Source organism: Erinaceus europaeus, chromosome X (assembly GCF_950295315.1).
Source record: "Erinaceus europaeus chromosome X, mEriEur2.1, whole genome shotgun sequence".
In the NCBI taxonomy this organism is placed as follows: Eukaryota; Metazoa; Chordata; class Mammalia; order Eulipotyphla; family Erinaceidae; genus Erinaceus; species Erinaceus europaeus.
The window spans coordinates 22,413,770-22,432,800 of record NC_080185.1 but is presented as its reverse complement, the minus strand read 5'-3'; the positions used below and the strand labels follow the sequence as shown (position 1 = coordinate 22,432,800).

General features: G+C 41.2%; 1 protein-coding gene across 1 annotated transcript; it reads right to left on the bottom strand.

Moving 5' to 3' along the window:
* Positions 1 to 1,320: 1,320 nt before the first annotated feature.
* Positions 1,321 to 18,494, bottom strand: MMGT1 (membrane magnesium transporter 1). The gene is made up of 4 exons (XM_007534524.3): positions 18,207 to 18,494; positions 11,426 to 11,478; positions 7,437 to 7,540; positions 1,321 to 4,200 (listed from the first exon to the last, which is right to left on the bottom strand). Exons 1-4 carry the CDS (start codon positions 18,283 to 18,285, stop codon positions 4,041 to 4,043), a joined length of 396 nt encoding a protein of 131 aa, XP_007534586.1. The 5' UTR covers positions 18,286 to 18,494; the 3' UTR covers positions 1,321 to 4,040.
* Positions 18,495 to 19,031: the final 537 nt, after the last annotated feature.

The following is a 19,031-nucleotide window of genomic DNA, read 5'->3' as shown; positions in this document are numbered from 1 at the left end:
CAGTTTTGGAATAGGCCTGATAAATAATAATTTTCATTCATTTTATGTGGAAGTACAACTGAACACAAATTTCTGGAGAATAATTTGGCAGTAATTACTGAACTGAAAGTGAAAATGCCCTTTGACCTAGTAATTCCATTGTTATTAATTAGCCCTGTAGGTAGAATCTCATGATAGGAGCTTTAAATGAACAAACATGTTCATTTATATATGGTTTCACAATAGTCAACTGTTGGGAACAGTAAGAAAGTTCATCAATATTTGAACATGTATGCCATATTCATACATTGGAACACCAATTATAAAAAAATAAGACAACTCTATATATAATGATATAGAAAGAGCTTAGAAAACACATGTAGCAATGTACACAGAGTATATTTAGTCTGGTTCCATGAGTATGAAATGTTTTCAAGTATCTGCAAATACTCTTTCTCCTGAAAGACAACACAAGGAAGATCTGTTAAGTTAGTTATCTTTGGAGATGAATGTTAGGGAGGGAAGTGTGTATGTATTCATTTCATGTCTTTCTGTGCCACCTGATACTTTTTTCCTTAGATGTTACTTTCAGATACTTTATATAACACATACTAATATATATATATATATATATATATATATATATATAATCTCCCTTTCTTTTTTTACAGAAAAGTTGACTAGCAGACTATTTTTGAGATATTCCTAAGTAGATCTGAATGTTGGTTCTGCTATTCTTTTCAAATATTGAAGATAAATGCCAACTGTAGCAATCCAGAACCAATAGACTCTCATTATATTTTAGATTCGTCTCCTGATGCTAAAATGACTATGATTCCCCAATAGACATAAAGTGGTATGTTGTAGTGGCAGTTTTACTATGTAACAAAGTTGTGATGAAATAATTACTACTGGTGGTTTGGGTGATAGTACAGTAGATAAAGCACTGGACTCTTAAATATGAGGTCCAGAGTTCAATCCTCGGCAGCACATGCACCAGAGTGATATCTGGTTCTTTCTCCTCTTATCTTTCAAATAAATAAATAAATAAATAAACAAATAAATAAATAAATAATTTTTAAAAGAATAATTACTATTGCTAAACGACTGAAATTATTATATCCCAGAGGGTGTTTGATTTATAAGTGCAAATTTAAATGAGATTACACAGTATTTTGATTGTGAAAAACATTAAAGTGTAATAAGACTTTACATGTACAATAAACGCATCCACTGAATTGAGTAAGAAAACATCACAGTCATAAAAAAATCACATTTTTCTGGGGACAAGGAAGCAGAAGGTGTGAGTAAACGTTAGAAAAAAAATAAACACTGGCAAAATCAGGGTGAGACAATCATTCATTTATTGGACAGGGCATGGTCATTTAAAGAGAGGAAACATATCCAAAAGAACGTGTTTAGCTTGGTGTTACAGGCATCAATGCTCACAACAAACAACACAACTCAATACATCATGAAAACAGGCCACATACAACCAGGAAGTTGCTGTCATGTCACTCAGAAACAAGCCACAATGCATAGAAAACAACCATTGAGGGAATTGCAGAATAGTCTCCAATTTGCCAACCAGTGTTTCCTACAACTGGGCTATTAGCCCATAATATCTGGCTGGCTCCCTGGTTATTAAGAATCTTCCTATAATCTAGAGCACCTTCAAATTGCACACACTTGTGAAAGTCACTGAAACCATAGTCAACGGTAGGCTTAACTAGCTCACATCACATGACCGACCGTAGTCTCGTATTATTATAAATAAAATTCTGTCCTTAATTCCTTGTTATGATATACCCGAATGGCCACTAATATTTGAAAAACACAGCAGAAACGCACTGGAGAAAATTTAAAAAAAGGAACTTGGGGCGCTCACCTGGCTTGAGGTATATAAACAGCTAGTAAAGTTACATATGCCAGGAAAATGCAGTTTCCATTATCTGCCAAAGTATTCGGCATCACTTCTAGCAGGATTTTCCTGAATGGCAAGTAAAGATTTCAATTTCCATCCTAGAGAGCAACCAAAATATTACAAATAGTATTACACCATGATTGCCTGGTTACGGAGAAAATGTATTCAACATTTAAGAAATCGGCTAGGTGTCGGACAATCAATCCCTCATTCTATCTTCTGACCTTAGCTATCACAGTTCTCGAGAAGAGAAGTTCTTATTCCTCACTGAACAAAACCTTATTTGAGACACCAGTCTTAACAGACCAGATAGTGTGTGAATTCACTTACATGAAGTGACTGCCAATAGGTAAATTTATAGAAATAGAAAGTACATTAGTAGTCATCCAGTGCTGGGAAACATTAAAAGAAAACAAGTAGTGACCACTAAAGGATAAAGAATTTCTTTGGGGGTTGCTGGAAACATCTGAAAACTGACGGTGGTCATGCTTTAGGTGAATATAGTACCAAGCCACAGGGTTGTACCCTTTAAATGGGTAAACTGCATTGTGTATCTCAATAAAGTCATTACCAAAACATATTGTGAAAGTAAGAGAGTTCTCAAAAGAGAACAAATCAAGTCACATTGAAGAGAAACAGTGGAAAAACCTGATGTAGGGAACTTGTTCTTACGTACTATTTTTATGTAATTATCATCACATTTTTAACTCAATTATAATTATTTTAGGTCATTGTCAGGATTCTGACTTTGTTCTCCTTAGAGAGCTGAGTCAGTGTTCCATAAACTAGGTTGATAAATAAACAATAAAAGTCTAATGACAAAATAGCTTCGTGCTTTGGGGCTGTGTATTAACAGGCAAAACAGAAGAATGGAGGCTCATGTCTAATGTAGAAAATGCCAACAAGCATAGGGCATCTTATGACTCTGGTCCTAAGTACATTTCCTTTTCATATCTGCAAACAGTTATTCCCTTTGCACCTAGAGAGTTCAACAAAAACAATGTTTTCATACCTACACAATTCAACAAATGAGTGTTCTCTACAAAGTTAAGTTTCCTGCATATCAGAGAGCTAACCAAATTTCCCAAAATTTAAAATTCCTCTTGCTAAAATATCTCTACTCTGTATCTTCGTCCTCACCATCAGCAACATACAAGATGGAAAAGTCTGAGCCTGCTATGAACTAGAAATGACAAGTCGCCATTTTTTAAATGACCTCTATGTTCTAAAGAGTAGTTCCAGGTATTTAGAACACACTTAGCCCGATTTCTATAAAGTCTACCTTTAATGAAGTGTCCTTCATTTTAACTGATTCACTAGTTTAGTATACAACAAACAGACTTTAAATAAGTTAACCTGGCTAATGACAAGTAATCGGTTTTGATGGTCTTTTTTGGTCTATCTTCAACTACACTTTAGGGCCAGTTAAGGAGAAATTCTATAGATAACTGAAGAGAAGAACACAAGTTGCTCTCTAGCAAGTTGAGTTTGTTAAATATATTTGTTATGACAAAGACTCTCTGACACAGAAAATTGTTCACTGCACACAGAACCCCAGAGAAGTGATGAAACAAGACAGCTGATGTTAGAAGGGATATGGGAGCTGGGTGGGGTGAGAAGTCATGAATAAATTAAAAGCTGGCAAGAATCTGCTGACGCAGAGTCACCTTTTAGGGGGCGTAACAAAAACTGCTATGTCACCATTTTGGTCTTTTTAGAGACATGCACTTGTTAAGAACTGTAGACCATTCCATTGTCACTCTCGCTGCAAAATGCAGTAGTCATACTCTTTCCAAAAGGATCCTAAAAACTGAAGTGCAAAAGAAACCTAAGAAAATAAATAACCACTAAACACCATCGTCATTTTCCAAAGAAATGTGTTCAAAACAGTGACTTTTACAAAAGATGTGAAGTTGTTTTCAATAAAAAGAGTTCCCTCTAGGAAAGATCAGACTCGTTTCATAGATAACTTAACATTGTGTCAACAATTTGATTAACAGTGTACAAACAAGGGGCCACGACTTCTTAAAATTAGGCCTGACATTTCATTATAAATACTGATGGGGGAGTGTTTTATACCCCAAACTCCAATATTCCAGCTCTGTGTCCTGTCCTATTATTATAATTTGTAAAAATATTAACGACGCAGTGTTTCAAGTTTCCGTAACTTCAATGATGTATTAGAGGACAAAGCATCTTGATTTGAAGAATTTGCTGTTTCTGAAGGCCGGAACAGTACTCGACCACGATGATTAAATACATAAAATGATGGGTGATTCCTTAATGTGTCAAATGTCCTTAAAAGAAAAAAAATTTTCATTTTTAGTTATTTATATAAGCCTATTTGAAAAGAAGCAGGCTTCTAACAAGTTATGAATTTGCCCTGGATCATATTATTAACTGTTTATATCTATGAGATCATATCACTAGAAACCATACTGTATCTCACTTTTCTTCCCTGTGCAACGAAAATACAACATAAAGTCCTTAATTTTTTATGAGGCTATTGCTTCCAGGGAACCTGTAAAATACATAAATAAGTAATTATTAGTTCAATGTTAATCACTTCTGTAAATCTAGTACTAGCCCTTGCCATACAACTCATAAAAAAAAAAAAAAAAGGGGAGTCGGGCTGTAGCGCAGCGGGTTAAGCACAGGTGGCGCAAAGCACAAGGACCAGCATAAGGATCCTGGTTCGAACCCCGGCTCCCCACCTGCAGGGGAGTCACTTCACAGGCGGTGAAGCAGGTCTGCAGTTGTCTATCTTTCTCTCCCCCTCTCTGTCTGCCCCTCCTCTCTCCATTTCTCTCTGTCCTATCCAACAATGATGACAACAATAATAACTACAACAATAAAAAAACAACAACAAGGGCAACAAAAGGGAATAAATAAATAAAATAAATATTAAAAAAAAAAAGACTGAGGGGACAGCATAGTGGTTCTACAAAAGGCTTTCCTGCCCAAGGCTCTGAGATCACAGGTTCAATCCTGAGCACCACCATAAGCCAGAGTTAAGCAGTGCTCTATACTTTCTCTGTCTTTCTGTATCTCTCTCTCATTAAAATAAATAAATATATATTTTAAAATATCTTTAAAAAAAAAAAAGAATGGGCTGAAGGGATAATACGATGCCCTGAGGCACCAAAGGTCCCAAATTCAATCCTTAGTACCACCATAGGCTAGAGCTGAGCTTCTAGTTAATACCAACAACAACAAAATAGCACAAAGGTTATGCAAATGATTTTCATGCTTGAGGCTCTGCAGTCCCAAATTCAATCCTTAGCACCACCATAAGCCACAGCTCAGCAGTGCTCTGATCTCAGTCTCAGTTATCTTTCTCTCTGTAGCTCTCTCATGAAAAACAAATCAAATATTTAAAAAAAAACCAAGGCACAGACTGTGCCTTTGACTGCTCTTATTTAGCCCTCACAAGCCATACAACCTTTTCACACATTTCTTGACCAAGGATCTTTCAGAAAGAACAAACATTTCTTTTCACCATTCTGTACCTGCCATTGTGTGAACTCATATATTTTATGAGCACCTACTAAACTCATATATTTTGCTACCGCCTACTTAATGCCATTCTGTTTTATTGCTTTCTTGCCTGGCTCTTTGCCGAAGACTTGTGGTAGACTATTTGTAAAAAAACACAAGTGGGCGGTAATAAAAAGCCTTTCTTCTCTTCCAGTGAGATATAGTTGAAAAACTGTTCACAAATACCTCATGTGTTCTTAGTGTTGATTTTGAAACTTTTGACGGAAAGAAAAGTGATTAATTCTTCCTTTGATAGCACTCGAATTTCTGTCTTTTTTTTAATATATGTTAGGATATACTTCAATTTTCCAGTTGCCCTTAAACCAGTTTTTAAATTTCTTAATTGTCTTTATCTATTGAATAGAGACAACCAAAAAATCAAGAGGAAAGGGAGAGAGAGAGAGAGAGAGAGACAGACAGACAGACAGACACCTACAGCCTCACACCCAGGTCTTTGTGCTTTGGAACAAGTGCACTCAATCAGGTGCACTGCCACCTGGCCCCACACTCAAATCTCAAAGGCAAATGAAATCCAAGCATATCCCGCTCCACAGAAAACAAACAGAAACCCAGACACCGACTATACAATCGTCAAAGTAAGAAAAAAAAAAAAAGGCTGAGTTGTCTCAATGCTGATTATGCGGCATAACGATCCCGGTTTGAGCCCCCGGCTCCCCACCTGCAGGGGAGTCGCTTCACAGGCGGTGAAGCAAGTCTGCAGGTGTCTATCTTTCTCTCCCCCTCTCTGTCTTCCCCTCCTCTCTCCATTTCTCTCTGTCCTATCCAACAACAACAACAACAATAATAACTACAACAATAAAACAACAAGGGCAACAAAAGGGAATAAATAAATAAAATTTTTAAAAAAAGGAAAAAAAAAGAATTTTTTTTTAAAATGCTGATTATGACTCCTAAGAAAATATCATAAAGGCTTGTCATATCTAAGATCCAGTAGGTGGCTGTAGTCCAGAGACAGAATTGAGCAAAGCTAAAGAATGATGTTAAGGAAGCAAGCTGTAAGGGAAAGAAAAATAAGCAAAGCTCATGAAAATACTTCTTAGAGTAAGTGCAGAAGAAGAAAAAAAGCAGAATGATAAATACACTTTAATCAAGGGGCAGAGAGGGGCCTGAATGTAGAGTTTATATCATAGATGATATTCAAATGGTAGAGGGAACAGAAAAATACCTTATTCTTTCTAAGACCCATCTGCAACAGGACACTTAACAGAGGAGAGGGCAAGAAAAGGAGAAAAGGACAGGTGGGAGGGAGGAAAAATAACTGAGGGACTATCTTCTACTGCATCTAGTTCCATCCATCCATCTATCCACCCACCCACCCACCCATCCATCAAATAATATTAAAGCAACCAAAATATAACATCTGACTATAGTGCCAATAAACTGTCATCCACTTCATTTGTCCAGTCATATGAAACTCAGACCCGATATATATTTTTTTCAAGTTTTGTATTATCTTTATTTATTTGCTGGATAGAGACAGTCAGAGATTGAGAGGGTAGGAGTGACAGAGAAGGAGAGAGACAGAGAGACACCTGTAGCACTGCTTCACCACTTGCAAAGCTTTCCCCCCTGCAGGTGGGGACTGGGAGCTTGAACCTGGGTCCTTGCGCACTGTAACGTGTGTTCTCAACCAAGTGTGTCACCACGTGGCCCCAAGTTTTGTTTTTCCAGCAGGCTCATGGCTGTCTCTTGGGTTTGTATATATGTAAGTAGGTGCTGAGGGGCAGTCTTCCGGGCCTCAGCCTCACCGGGAGATTGTGGACCCCTGCCTCCCCGCTGGCACTTCTCTCGAGTGAGCCAATATTTTTAATTCACTGCTCCAACTGGATAACCAAAATGAGGAGGCGTTGCTGGATGATCAGAATGTAAAAGCAAAACTAACCGTAACATACTAGAAAACCATACATTTTAAAATGATGCTGAAGAATCAAACCCCCTGTGAAATTCAATGCTCATAAAACAGAGAGAGACTTACTTATTTTTCAGTTCTGAAGTGGCATCCATGTCTTTAAATTCTCCTGCAATGTGAACTATACCATAACAGGTAACTGCAAAAGCCAGAAGTGTCTGAAGAACTATCTGTGAGCGAGTATAAAGATTGAAGTCACTAAATATATATGAACATCGTATAGCAAAGTTTGCAATTTTTTTTTTTTTGCCTCCAGGGTTATTGCTGGGGTTTGGTGCCTACACTACAAATCTATTGCTCCTAGAGGCCACTGTTCCCATTTTGTTGTCCTTATTATCATTGTTGTTATTGCTGTTGTTTTTGTTGTTAGATAGGACAGAGAGAAACCGAGAGAGGAGGGAAAGACAGAGAGGATGAGAGAAAGATAGACAACTGTAGACCTGCTTCACCACTTGTGAAGCGACCTCCTTGCAGGTGGGAAGCCCGGGGCTCAAACCCAGATCCGTGTGCTGGTCCTTGTTCTTCGTGCTATGTGCACTTAGCCTGCTATGCTACCGCCTAGACCCTCAATCTCTTTAATTTCTTTTTTTAAATTTTTTTATATTTATTTATTTTCCCTTTTGTTGCCATTGTAGTTATAGTTATTATTGTTGTTGTTGTTGATGTTGTCACTGTTGGGTAGGACAGAGAGAAATGGAGAGAGGATGACAAGACAGAGAGGGGGAGAGAAAGACACCTACAGACCTGCTTCACTGCTTGTGAAGCGACTCCCTTGCAGGTGGGGAGCCAGGGACTCGAACCAGGATTCTTACACTGGTCCTTGCGCTTTGCGCCACATGTACTTAACCCACTGCGCTACCACCCGACTCACAACCTCTTTAATTTCTGACAGGTATTTCTGCTAGATCCCATTAAGGAATTGATTCTCATTTTAAACGGCATGGACTCAAACAAAATGTTCAATAAGTGACTCAGGATCAGCTACAAAACCACTTGAGTTTTGCTCAAATAACAAATACAGGTACTGAGCCCCATTCAGACTCAGTTATCAACTATTACCGACTTCTAAGAAAAACTAAGAATATGTTTGGATTATTGCTAACTATCAGAGTACAAAAGGGCCACCTCATACCCACTCATCATCCTGGTTAAGAACATTATGAGGGACAGGGGTAAATAGCATAATGGTTATGCAAAGAGACTCTGATGCACTCTACAAAAAGAGAAACAGGCTAGGGGTGTGGATCGACCTGCCAACACCCATGTCCGGTGGAGAAGCAATTACAGAAGCCAGAACTCCTACCTTCTGTACCCCCAAAACTATTTTGATCCATACTCCCAGTGGGGGAGAAGTGACAGGAAGAAGAGGATAAGAGGGCTCTTATCAGGACCCTGAGAGAAAGGAGAGAAAAAAGGGAGGGACATTGGGATGTAGTAAGTATGGCTTAGAGGGGAAGAGAGGACTGAGCCTGGAAGAAAAAGGGGGCAATTATGTACAAATGTAGACAGATAGTTATAGAGATGACAGTTAACCCTTGTCTGCAACCTTAGGAGAACTGCTGTGGTTTGCAATAGAGGGATTGGGAATTTTTAACTCTGGTGGTGGGAACAGTGTGGAATTATATCCTTGTAGACATGTAATTATGTGTATCAAATAAAATCACTAATAAAATTTAAAAAGAGAGAGAGAGAGACTCTCATGCCTGAAGCTGCAAAGTCCCAGAGTTCAATCCCCCACACCACCATAAACCAGAGCTGAGCAGTGCTCTGGTTTAAAAGAAAAAAAGAAAAAGAAAAAAAGGGAACATTATCAGTAGTTCTCACGTTCCATGTGTCCTCCAATGACAGCTTTCACCTTCCCATTCAAAATGAATTCTAATCCTCAAATGAGTATTAATTGCTTCCCTGCTTCTGTCTATACTTTTACTAAAAATACATATTGCTTGTCTATACCCATTTTGAACTTTTGTTGTGTGAGATTCATTCCTGTTAGTGAATAGGATTGTGGTCCATTCGTTTACGCTGTATTTTATTTTAAGAAAAGAACACAATTTACCCACTCCCCTGCTGATGGCAATGTGGGCTGAACTTCCTGTGCATGACTTAGACAAAGTCAATGTCAACATCCCTGCATATGTCTCCTGGTGTGCAGGGATGGAATAACTGGTGTAGAGTCTGAGCCCTTCCAGCTTTATTAGGCAATACCAAACTGTTTTCCTAAGAAATTGTGCAAGCAAAATGTGCAATGTTTGATATTAACCACCATGGGATTACAGGCAAATTTTATTGTCATGATTGTGGTACTCTATATTTAAGTTTCCCCCAATTTATAAATAGAAGGGTTTTGTTGCTATCACCAGAGCTTGAGGCTTTTTTTAATATAGAGAAAAACTGTTAAGTAATAAAAACTTAGTTATGAATCTGTACGCATGCAAAATATTTAAAGAAGACAACTTCAATTCAGCAAAGTTTTATATATATATATATATGCAAAGACAATACTGAACTACTGACATACAGTGGTGGGAGTAGAAATATAATTGCTGAGTGGTGGAGTCATCTTTTTTATTTTTATTTTATTTTATATTTTATTTTTTGTTTGAAGCTATTAACAAAGAGTACATTACTTTTGTAATTTGAAAAGTCAATCAAGATACAGATTATGAATGAAGCTTAAATATTGTTATAGCATGGAAAAATAAGTCTTTTGTGAGGGGGGGAGATAGCATAATGGTTATGCAAAGAGAATCTCATACCTGAGGCTCTGAAGTCCCAGGTTCAATCCCACACCACCATAAACCAGAACTAAGCAGTGTTCTGCTTTTAAAAAAAAAAAGTCTTTTGCTGTTTTTTCTTAGTTTTATCACCATATATAAGTCCCTACACATTTTCCCGCTATTTTTGCCTATTTTCAAACATTTTATTTATATTTACATGCATATATATTTTTTAACCTCCAGAGTTATCACTGGGGCTTGGTACCAGCACTACGAATCCACAGCTCCCAGCAGCCATTTTTACTTTTTTGTTCTCTTTTTTTTTTTTTTTTTTCGGTAGGACAGAAAGAAATTGAGAAGAGAAGGGGAGAGAGGGAGAGAGGAAGATAGCACCTGCAGACCTGCTTCACCGCTTGTGAAGTGTCCTCCCTGCAGGTGGGGAGCTGGGCTCCAATTAGGATCCCTGCACCGGTCCACTATCTGCACTTAACCAGGTGCACCACTGCCCGGCCTCAAAAACATTTTATAAAAAGCAATTTTGGCAGATACAATATCATTTGGTATGAATTGAGTGAATCTTGCAGGAACGTGAGGCCACCCCCCACCTCTTCATCTGCACTATTCCAGCCTTTAGGTCCATGATTGGTCAACAATTTGTTTGCCTTTGTATAACACTCTTTTCAGCCACCAAGTTCCAGATGCTAGCATGATGCCGACCAGACTTCCCTGGACAGACAACCCCACCAATGTATCCTTGAGCTCCACTTCCTCAGAGCCCTGCCCCACTAGGGAAAGAGACAGGCTGGGAGTATGGATCGACCTGTCAATGCCCATGTTCAGCAGGAAAGCAATTACAGAATCCAGGCCTTCCACATTGCACCCCATAATGATCCTGGGTCCATACTCCCAGAGGGATAAAGAATAGGAAAACTATCAGGGGAGGGGATGGGATACGGAGTTCTGGTGGTGGGAACTGTGTGGAGTTGTACCCCTCTTATCCTATGGTTTTGTCAATGTTTCCTTTTTATAAAAAAAAAAAAAATTTTAAGAGAAATAAATAAAAAGCAATTTCTCTAAAAATAAATGCATCTCAAACTATGGACAAAGCGAGTTCCAGAAGGAAGATTGAAACTATTTAAATCATAGTTTAAGAAACCAAGCAGGCAAATCTTTCGCTTCAAAATTTATGGATTTTACAGTAAGCAACAGGAAGTAGAGAACATATGCTTTTTTTCATTCCTGGAAAGTTTTAAGAAAGTAAAGACGAGTAAAAGAATATAAGCTATGTGGCTATTTTTTAAAAAATATATTTTAGTGGAATATAAAAAACCAACTTACATCTATTGGCAGTGATTCGTCTTCCTTCTCTGTTAATCGCATATAAGAACGATCTATAAACCAGAAGCATATCATTAAGGAAATTGTATCCCATTTTTCTTTCTTAAAATGCAAGCAAATCAACATGCCAAAGCAGCAGCTGACTTACAAACTACATAATGTGAAGTTAATCCCAGATTCCTCAAAAACCTCTATCTTTTACGGCAGTCATCACTTTGCAAAATGAAGTGAGGGAAGGGGTAGATAGCATAATGGTTATGCAATGTGACTCTCATGCCTGAGCCTCCAAAGTTCCAAGCTCAGTCCCCTGCACCACCATAAACCAGAGCTGTGCAGTACTCTGATTATTTTATTATTTTTTTTAACCACAGCACTGTTCAGTTCTGGCTTATGGAGGTGTGGGGGATTGAACCTGGGTCTTGAGCGCCTCAGGCATGAAGGTCTCTTTGTATAACCATTATGTTATACCCCCACCCTATTTTACTTTTTTTTTAATTATCTTTACTTATTGGATAGACAGTCAGAAATTGAGAAGGTAGGGGGATATAGGGAGAGAAAAAGAGAAACACCTGGGCTGAGGAGACAACATAATGGTTATGCAAAAAAACTTTTATGACTGTGGCTCTAAGGTCCCAGGTTCAATCCCCAGCACCACCAAAAGCCGGCGCTGAGCAGTGCTCTGGTCTCTCTTGCTCTTTCTGTATCTCTCACTAAAATAAATAAAATATTTTAATAAAAAGAGAGAGACCTGCAGCACTGCTTCACCATTCACAAAGCTTCCCCCCTGCAGGTAGGGACCAGGAGCTCGAACTGGGTCTTTGTGCATTGTAACATGTGCACCTAGCCAGGTGTGCCACCACCCAGCCCCCTAAGCAGTACTCTGGTAACAAAACCAAAAAAGACTATATATAATATATATATATATATATATATATATATATATATGAAGTAAAAGGTGAACAGGTATAGAGAAATACACACACACACACACACACACATATATATTGGCAGGACAGTGGCATACCTAGTAGCACACATATGTCACCAAGCACAAGGAAGTGGGTTCAAGCCCCTGGTCCCCACCTACAGGGGGGAAGCTTTGAGAGTGGTGAAACAGTGCTGGAGGTGTCTTTCTCCCTCAGTTTTCTCTTTCTGTCTCCATCATTATGTATTCCAGAAAACCAGAATCCTTTAAGATGAACTACTTCTTGTAATAACTGGTCAAAGAAATCACAGACATTTTTAAAATAATAAAAGGCTATGGAAAATCTTGACCCCGAAAAAGTACCACCATGACACAGTACAGATTAAGGCCATATTGGTATGGGAGTGCTTTCCCTGCGAGAATACTCTGGGGCAGTATGGAATTGGAAACAGTCCAGGACACCAATTTCTGCCTCCATGATGTCATTAGCATTCTGCTTCTGCCTTAGTCTCTGAAGACAGCAAGCGATGAAGGTGAATGATCAGGACCAGAAGAAACCTGAATCATAATACCAGCTCTTCAACTTATCGCAAGAGACCGTATTTCGGTCGATGTTAAGACATCTTCATGTTCATGTGTCAATTCCAGTGTGTCAAAAATGTAGGAGTAAGGGGCGGAGTAGCACACCTGGTAGAGCACACACATCCCTATGAATAAGGACACAGGTTCAAACCCCTGGTCCCCACCTGAAGAAGCTTCATAAGCAATGGAACAGTGCTGCTGCTTTCTCTCCCTCCTCTCTATTTCTGTCTCTAAGAAAATTATGTCAGAGTAGAAAAAACAGTGTCTCAGTATCAAAGAAGGATAGAATCTACCTTTTTACTAAATTTCTACAATAGTAAAATGGAAATAGCATGAGGATTGAATGAGATATATGAGAAGCCCTCCACCATAATCAAGTTTATTATGGTGAAGATCAACCCACCATAGCACCACAATGTGACATCACATAAATTAGCCAGAGAGTGGTCTGGGAAGTGGCTCAGTGGATAAAGCATTCGAGTCTCAAGCATGAGGTCCTGAGTTCAGTCCCCAGCAGCGCATATACCAGAGTGATATCTGGTTCTTACTCTCGTTCCTCCTTTCTCATTAATAAATAAATAAATAAAATCTTTAAAAGCATTAGCCAGAAAGGCACTTATTAGTTTGTTTTTACTAAACGAGTCCAACTGTAGTGACATATCCACAAAGCATGCTGATGCCACCGGAAAAAATCAAAACGGGGGGGGGGGGGGGAGGGGAGTGGCGGCAGGAGCACAGTGGGTTAAGTGCACATGATGGGAAGCGCAAGGACCCACATAAAGATCCCCGTTCGAGCCCTGGCTCCCCATCTCGGAGCAGGGGGGGTTACTTTACAAGCAGTGAAGCATGTCTGCAGGTTTCTATCTTTCTCTCCCCGTCTTCCCCTCCTCTCTCCATTTCTCTCTGTCCTATCCAACAACAATGGCAATAACAACAACAATAACAAGGGCAACAAAATGGGGAAAATGGCCCAGAAGCAGTGAATTTGTGGTATAGGCACCAAACCCCAGCAATAACCCTGGAGGCAAAAAAAAAAAAAAAAATCAAAACACAAAATCCTAATTCCAGAGAACCTTGTACAATCGTTATTCAATAAATAATGCACTGTAAACTAAATAAAAGGGTTTTTTGTTTTATTTATTTATTTCCTGCCACAAGTTGTCACTAGTCATTTTATTTCTTTCCTCTAGAAAGAGGGTAAAACACAGAGAGAAGGGAGTTGGGCGGCAGCGCAGTGGCTTAAGCGTAAGGACCAGTGTAAGGATCCTGGTTCGACCCCCCGGCTCCCCACCTGCAGGGGAGTCGCCTCACAAGCGGTGAAGCAGTCCGCAGGTGTCTATCTTTCTCTCCTCCTCTCTGTCTTCCCCTCCTCTCTCCATTTCTCTCTGTCCTATCCAACAACCAATAACAAAAACAATAATAACTACAACAATACAACAAGGGCAACAAAAGGAAATAAATATTTAAAAAAAAAAGACACAGGGAGTCGGGCGGTAGCGCAGCGAGTTAAGCGCAGGTGGCGCTAAGCGCAGGGACCGGCAGGGACCGGCAGGGACCGGCACAAGGATCCCGGCTAAAGCCCCTGGCTCCCCACCTGCAGGGGAGTCGCTTCACAGGCGGTGAAGCAGGTCTGCAGGTGTCTGTCTTTCTCTCCCCGTCTCTGTCTTCCCCTCCTCTCTCCATTTCTCTCTGTCCTCTCCAACAACGACAACAGCATCAATAATAATTACAACAATAAAACAATAAGGGCAACAAAAGGAAAGAAAAAAAAAGAAAAAAAGACACACAGAGAAAAAGAGACACCACAGCACTGTTCTACTGTTCCTGAAGTTTCCCCTTTGCAGGTGCTCCCCAAGGTAACCTACTTGACCTGTGTCCACGTGCATGGTAATGTTTGGACTTTACCAAGTGAGCCATCTCCTGGCCCCATGAACAAACTCTTTTAAGTGAACATATACTGATCCTTAAAAAGAGAATGATTTAGAGACATTTCTAAAGTTCTATTTGTCAGGGTTTATCATAGACAGATGTAAAACAACAAATCAAACCAGTACCAAAAGTAGATTTTGAATGACTTCCTATTATCTGTTCAATTACCAGTGAGCTCTCTTTCTCTCTTTCTCCCTTTCTTTCTTTCTTTCTTTCTTTCTTTCTTTCATTTTTTCCAGGAAGTCTAATCTGACTTTATACACCCCCTTTATTCAGATATTTCTTCATCTATAAAACAGAGGTTGGCCTTCACTGACCTCCTTGATCAAGCTATAACATTTCATAGCTGAAGTCTATAGTGGACAATGAAGTAAAATCCATAGTATCTTAGTCTCCTCCAGGGCAGTGCTCCCCGAGTGACTGTCCACACAAACCACCCAAGGAACTTACACCGGTCCTTGCGCTTCGCCACGTGCGCTTAACCCACTGCGCTACCACCCGATCCCCATCTAGTCCTTTCTACCTTCTTCATGACTAAGTCAATAAAAATCATTTAACAATGAAAAAACAGATATTTCTGCAGGGGGCTGGGTTGTGTCACACCTGGTTGAGTGCACACATTACAATGTGCAAGGACCCAGATTTGAGCTCCCCACCTGCAGGGGGAAAGCTTCACAAGTGGTGAAGCTGGTCTGCAGGTGTCCCTCTCTCTCTCTCTCTCTCTCTCTATTTATTTATTTGTTTTTTATTTATCCCCTTTTGTTGCCCTTGTTTTATTGTTGTAGTAGTTGTTGTTGTTGTCGTTGTTGTTGGATAGGACAGAGAGAAATGGAGAGAGGAGGGGAAGACAGAGAGGGGAGAGAAAGATAGACACTTGCAGACCTGCTTCACCACCTGTAAAGCGATGCCCCTGCAGGTGGGGAGCCGGGGGCTCGAACTGGGATCCTTACCGCCGGTCCTTGCGCTTTGTGCCACATGCACTTAACCCACTGAGCTACCACCTGACTCCCTCTCTCTCTCTTTTTAAGAATTTATTTATTGGGAGTTGGACGGTAACGCAGTGGGTTAAGCGCAAGTGGTGCAAAGCGCAAGGACCAGCGTAATGACCCAGTTCAAGCCCCCAGTTCCCCACCTACAGGGGAGTCACTTCACAAGCGGTGAAGCAGGTCTGCAGGTGTCTATCTTTCTCCCCCTCACTTTCTCCCTCTCCTCTCTCCATTTCTCTCTGTCCTATCCAACAATGATTACATCAATAACAACAACAATAACCACAACACTGAAATAAGGGCAACAAATGGGAATAAACAAATATTTTTAAAATTTATTTATTTATTTATTTATTCATGGTTAAGAGAAAGAACCAGACATCACTCTGGTACATGTGCTGCCAGGGACTGAACTCAGGACCTCATGCTTGATAGTTCAATGCTTTATCCACTACACCACCTCCCAGACCACTGTCTCTCTCCCTCTCCATCTTCCCCTTCCTTCTCAATTTCTGACTCTCTCTATCCAATCAATAAATAAAGATAATTAAAAATATTAATTTTTTGCATAAACCTACCAGAAGGAATGGTCTTCTCCCCACCCCCAAAACAGAGGAGTTTTGAAGGAATTCACATTCTAATTTCTGCTTTATTCCTGAAGATGAAAAGTAATTTAGTGGGGACCAGAGGTTTGAACTCAGGTCCTTATGTTCTGCAATGTGTAGGCTTAACCAGGTGCACCATTGCCTGGCCCCTCTCAACTCTTAATTTTCCTTCATTCAGCAACTATATATTGAGGATCAGGGAGATAGCATCACGGTTCCTTAAAAAGACTTTCACATCACAGTTCCTTAAAAAGACTTTCATGCCAGAGTCTTTGAGGCCCCAGGGTCAATCCCTGACACCACCATAAGCCAGAGCTGAGCAGTGTTTTTTGGTCAGACAGACAGAAAGAGATAGGCAGTCAGACAGATGGAGCAGCCACACAAATGTATTGAGCACATTCAGCAAATGCCTTGGGAAACATTGTGCTAGGCACTGAGATGACAGCAATGAACAAAACATATATTTTCCATATAGAGAACAGGCTCTATAGACTAGGACAGGGAGCGGAGGGGAAGTAGTAAACTTTTCCTGCAAAGACGCAGGTAATAAATGTCCCAGGGAGGGGTCGGACAGTGGCGCACCTGATTAAACACACACATTGCAGTGAGCTAGGACCTGGGTTCAAGACCCTGGTCCCCATCAGCAGAAGGAAAACTACGCACGTGGTGGAGCTGCAGGTGTCTCTCTCCCTGTTTCCTCCTCCCGTCTCAATTTGTCTCAAATAAATAAATAAATAAATAAATAAATAAATAAATATCCCAGGCTTTGCCAACCATACTGCCTGTGTTGCAACTACTCAACTCTGCTCTTAGAAAGTAGTCAGACACTCCCTAAATGAATGGCTGTGGCTGGGTGCCAATAAAGCTTCGTTGACGGGCACTGAAACTTGGGTTTTATATAACTGTCACAGATCATAAAATGTCATTCTTTTGGTTTCCTCCCCTCCCCCATTGTAAAAACAATTCCTTGCTAGCTACAAAAACAGTCTGAAGGTTGTATTTGGCCCCCATGCCAGGTTTGCTAACCCCTGCTCCTAGAACAGAAAGAAGAGCAGCTCAAAAGGGGAGTCGATCATCTTTTCAGATTGCACTGCAACTCACAGGGGAGCGCGACTCTTCACAATAGAATTGCACCGGCATGGTTAAGTATCTGTGCTCTTTCTTTCTTTCTTTCTTTCTTTCCAATTAATTCCAGATCACTAAGTGACACAGAAAGGGCAGCAATTTAGGAGAAGGGGCACAATTTGGCCAAGGTCAAGCAGATTTAGCGGCTAAGCATGTCTGGGGAGAGCCGCCCGCCAGACTTTCAGTCCGGCGCTCTTTCTCCTGTCACACAACGAATCCCCAGGGCAAACGGTGTCCGGCTGCACAGCCCAAGAGCGCCCAAGAGACTGCCCATCTAGTTGTCATGGGACCGCGAGCATCCAGGTCCTCAATCTGACACTTGTGTGATCATCCAGCCCCACGCTGGACCAAACCTCGTTCGTCCTAGATTTCCGCACAAGCTGCCCTCTCTAACCAACCAACAGCCCGCCGGTCTCGCTCCCAGCCCTCTCCCAGACAACACCTACAGTCTCAGGTGCCCCTGTTCTCCAACTCTGACTGAATCCAAGGTTCCTAATAAGAAGCCTTCTTCATAGTCACCTCAAACTCTCAGGTGTCAAGTGATCCTTCTTGGAACACTCGGTTTGACACTCCCTCGGGGGTACACACACACCACCCCCGGACCTCCACCACCCCCCGCCGGTACTTACGCTGCGCCGCGGAAAAGGCCGCATGGGCTAGGGCAAAGAGGCCGATTCCCACCAGCCCCTTCCACAGTGATGGCGCCATGACCTGGAGGAGCAGCAGCCCAACAAAAGCGGCGAAGGGCAGTGGAACCTTTCCTTGCCTCACCGCCCGGTGTCCGCACAGCGCAGAGAGATGACGTCACAGAACTCCTGGGCGCGAAGCGTGTCTAATACGGAACTACTGAAGCGGCTTGAGAAAGCGGAAAAGGGAATGCCGGGAAGAAGGGGAAAGCGACACGGAACAAGGTCCGCCGGTGCCTGTGAGCTGAGTCTGCGCAACACTGCCTCCTGGGGTGGGGGACGGAGCTACGAGGCAGAAGAACCAATGGGAAGGCGAAGAGAAAGGGCACTAGCCAATGAAGGCGAGTCTTGGGGCGAGGGGCGGAGCCAATTGAGAGGGCGGGGTGGGGCATGGTAGGGCCGAGCTGGGGCAGTTAAAGGATGGTCGCGTTGGGGGTTTCTCTCCGGGCACAGTAGTTTTCGTTTGTGTTGTGCTGTCTTCGGACTACGTCCGTTATTTCCTGGGGTCTTTTCTGTCCTTCGACCCTCTGAGAACGACAGTGTAGAAAAACAGCGACGATGGGAGAAGGAGGCGGTGGTGGGGTGTGGAGAAGAACCTGGGATTTGGAGCCCCAGACACGTGGCACGGAGTTAGTGTTAGTTTCACTTGTTCTTGCCTTTAAAAAGGGGGGGGGTCGGGCGGTTTAAGCGCACGTGGCGCGAAGCGTAAGGACTGGTGTAAGGATCTGGGTTCGAGCCCTGGGATCCCCATCTGCAGGGGGCTGGCTT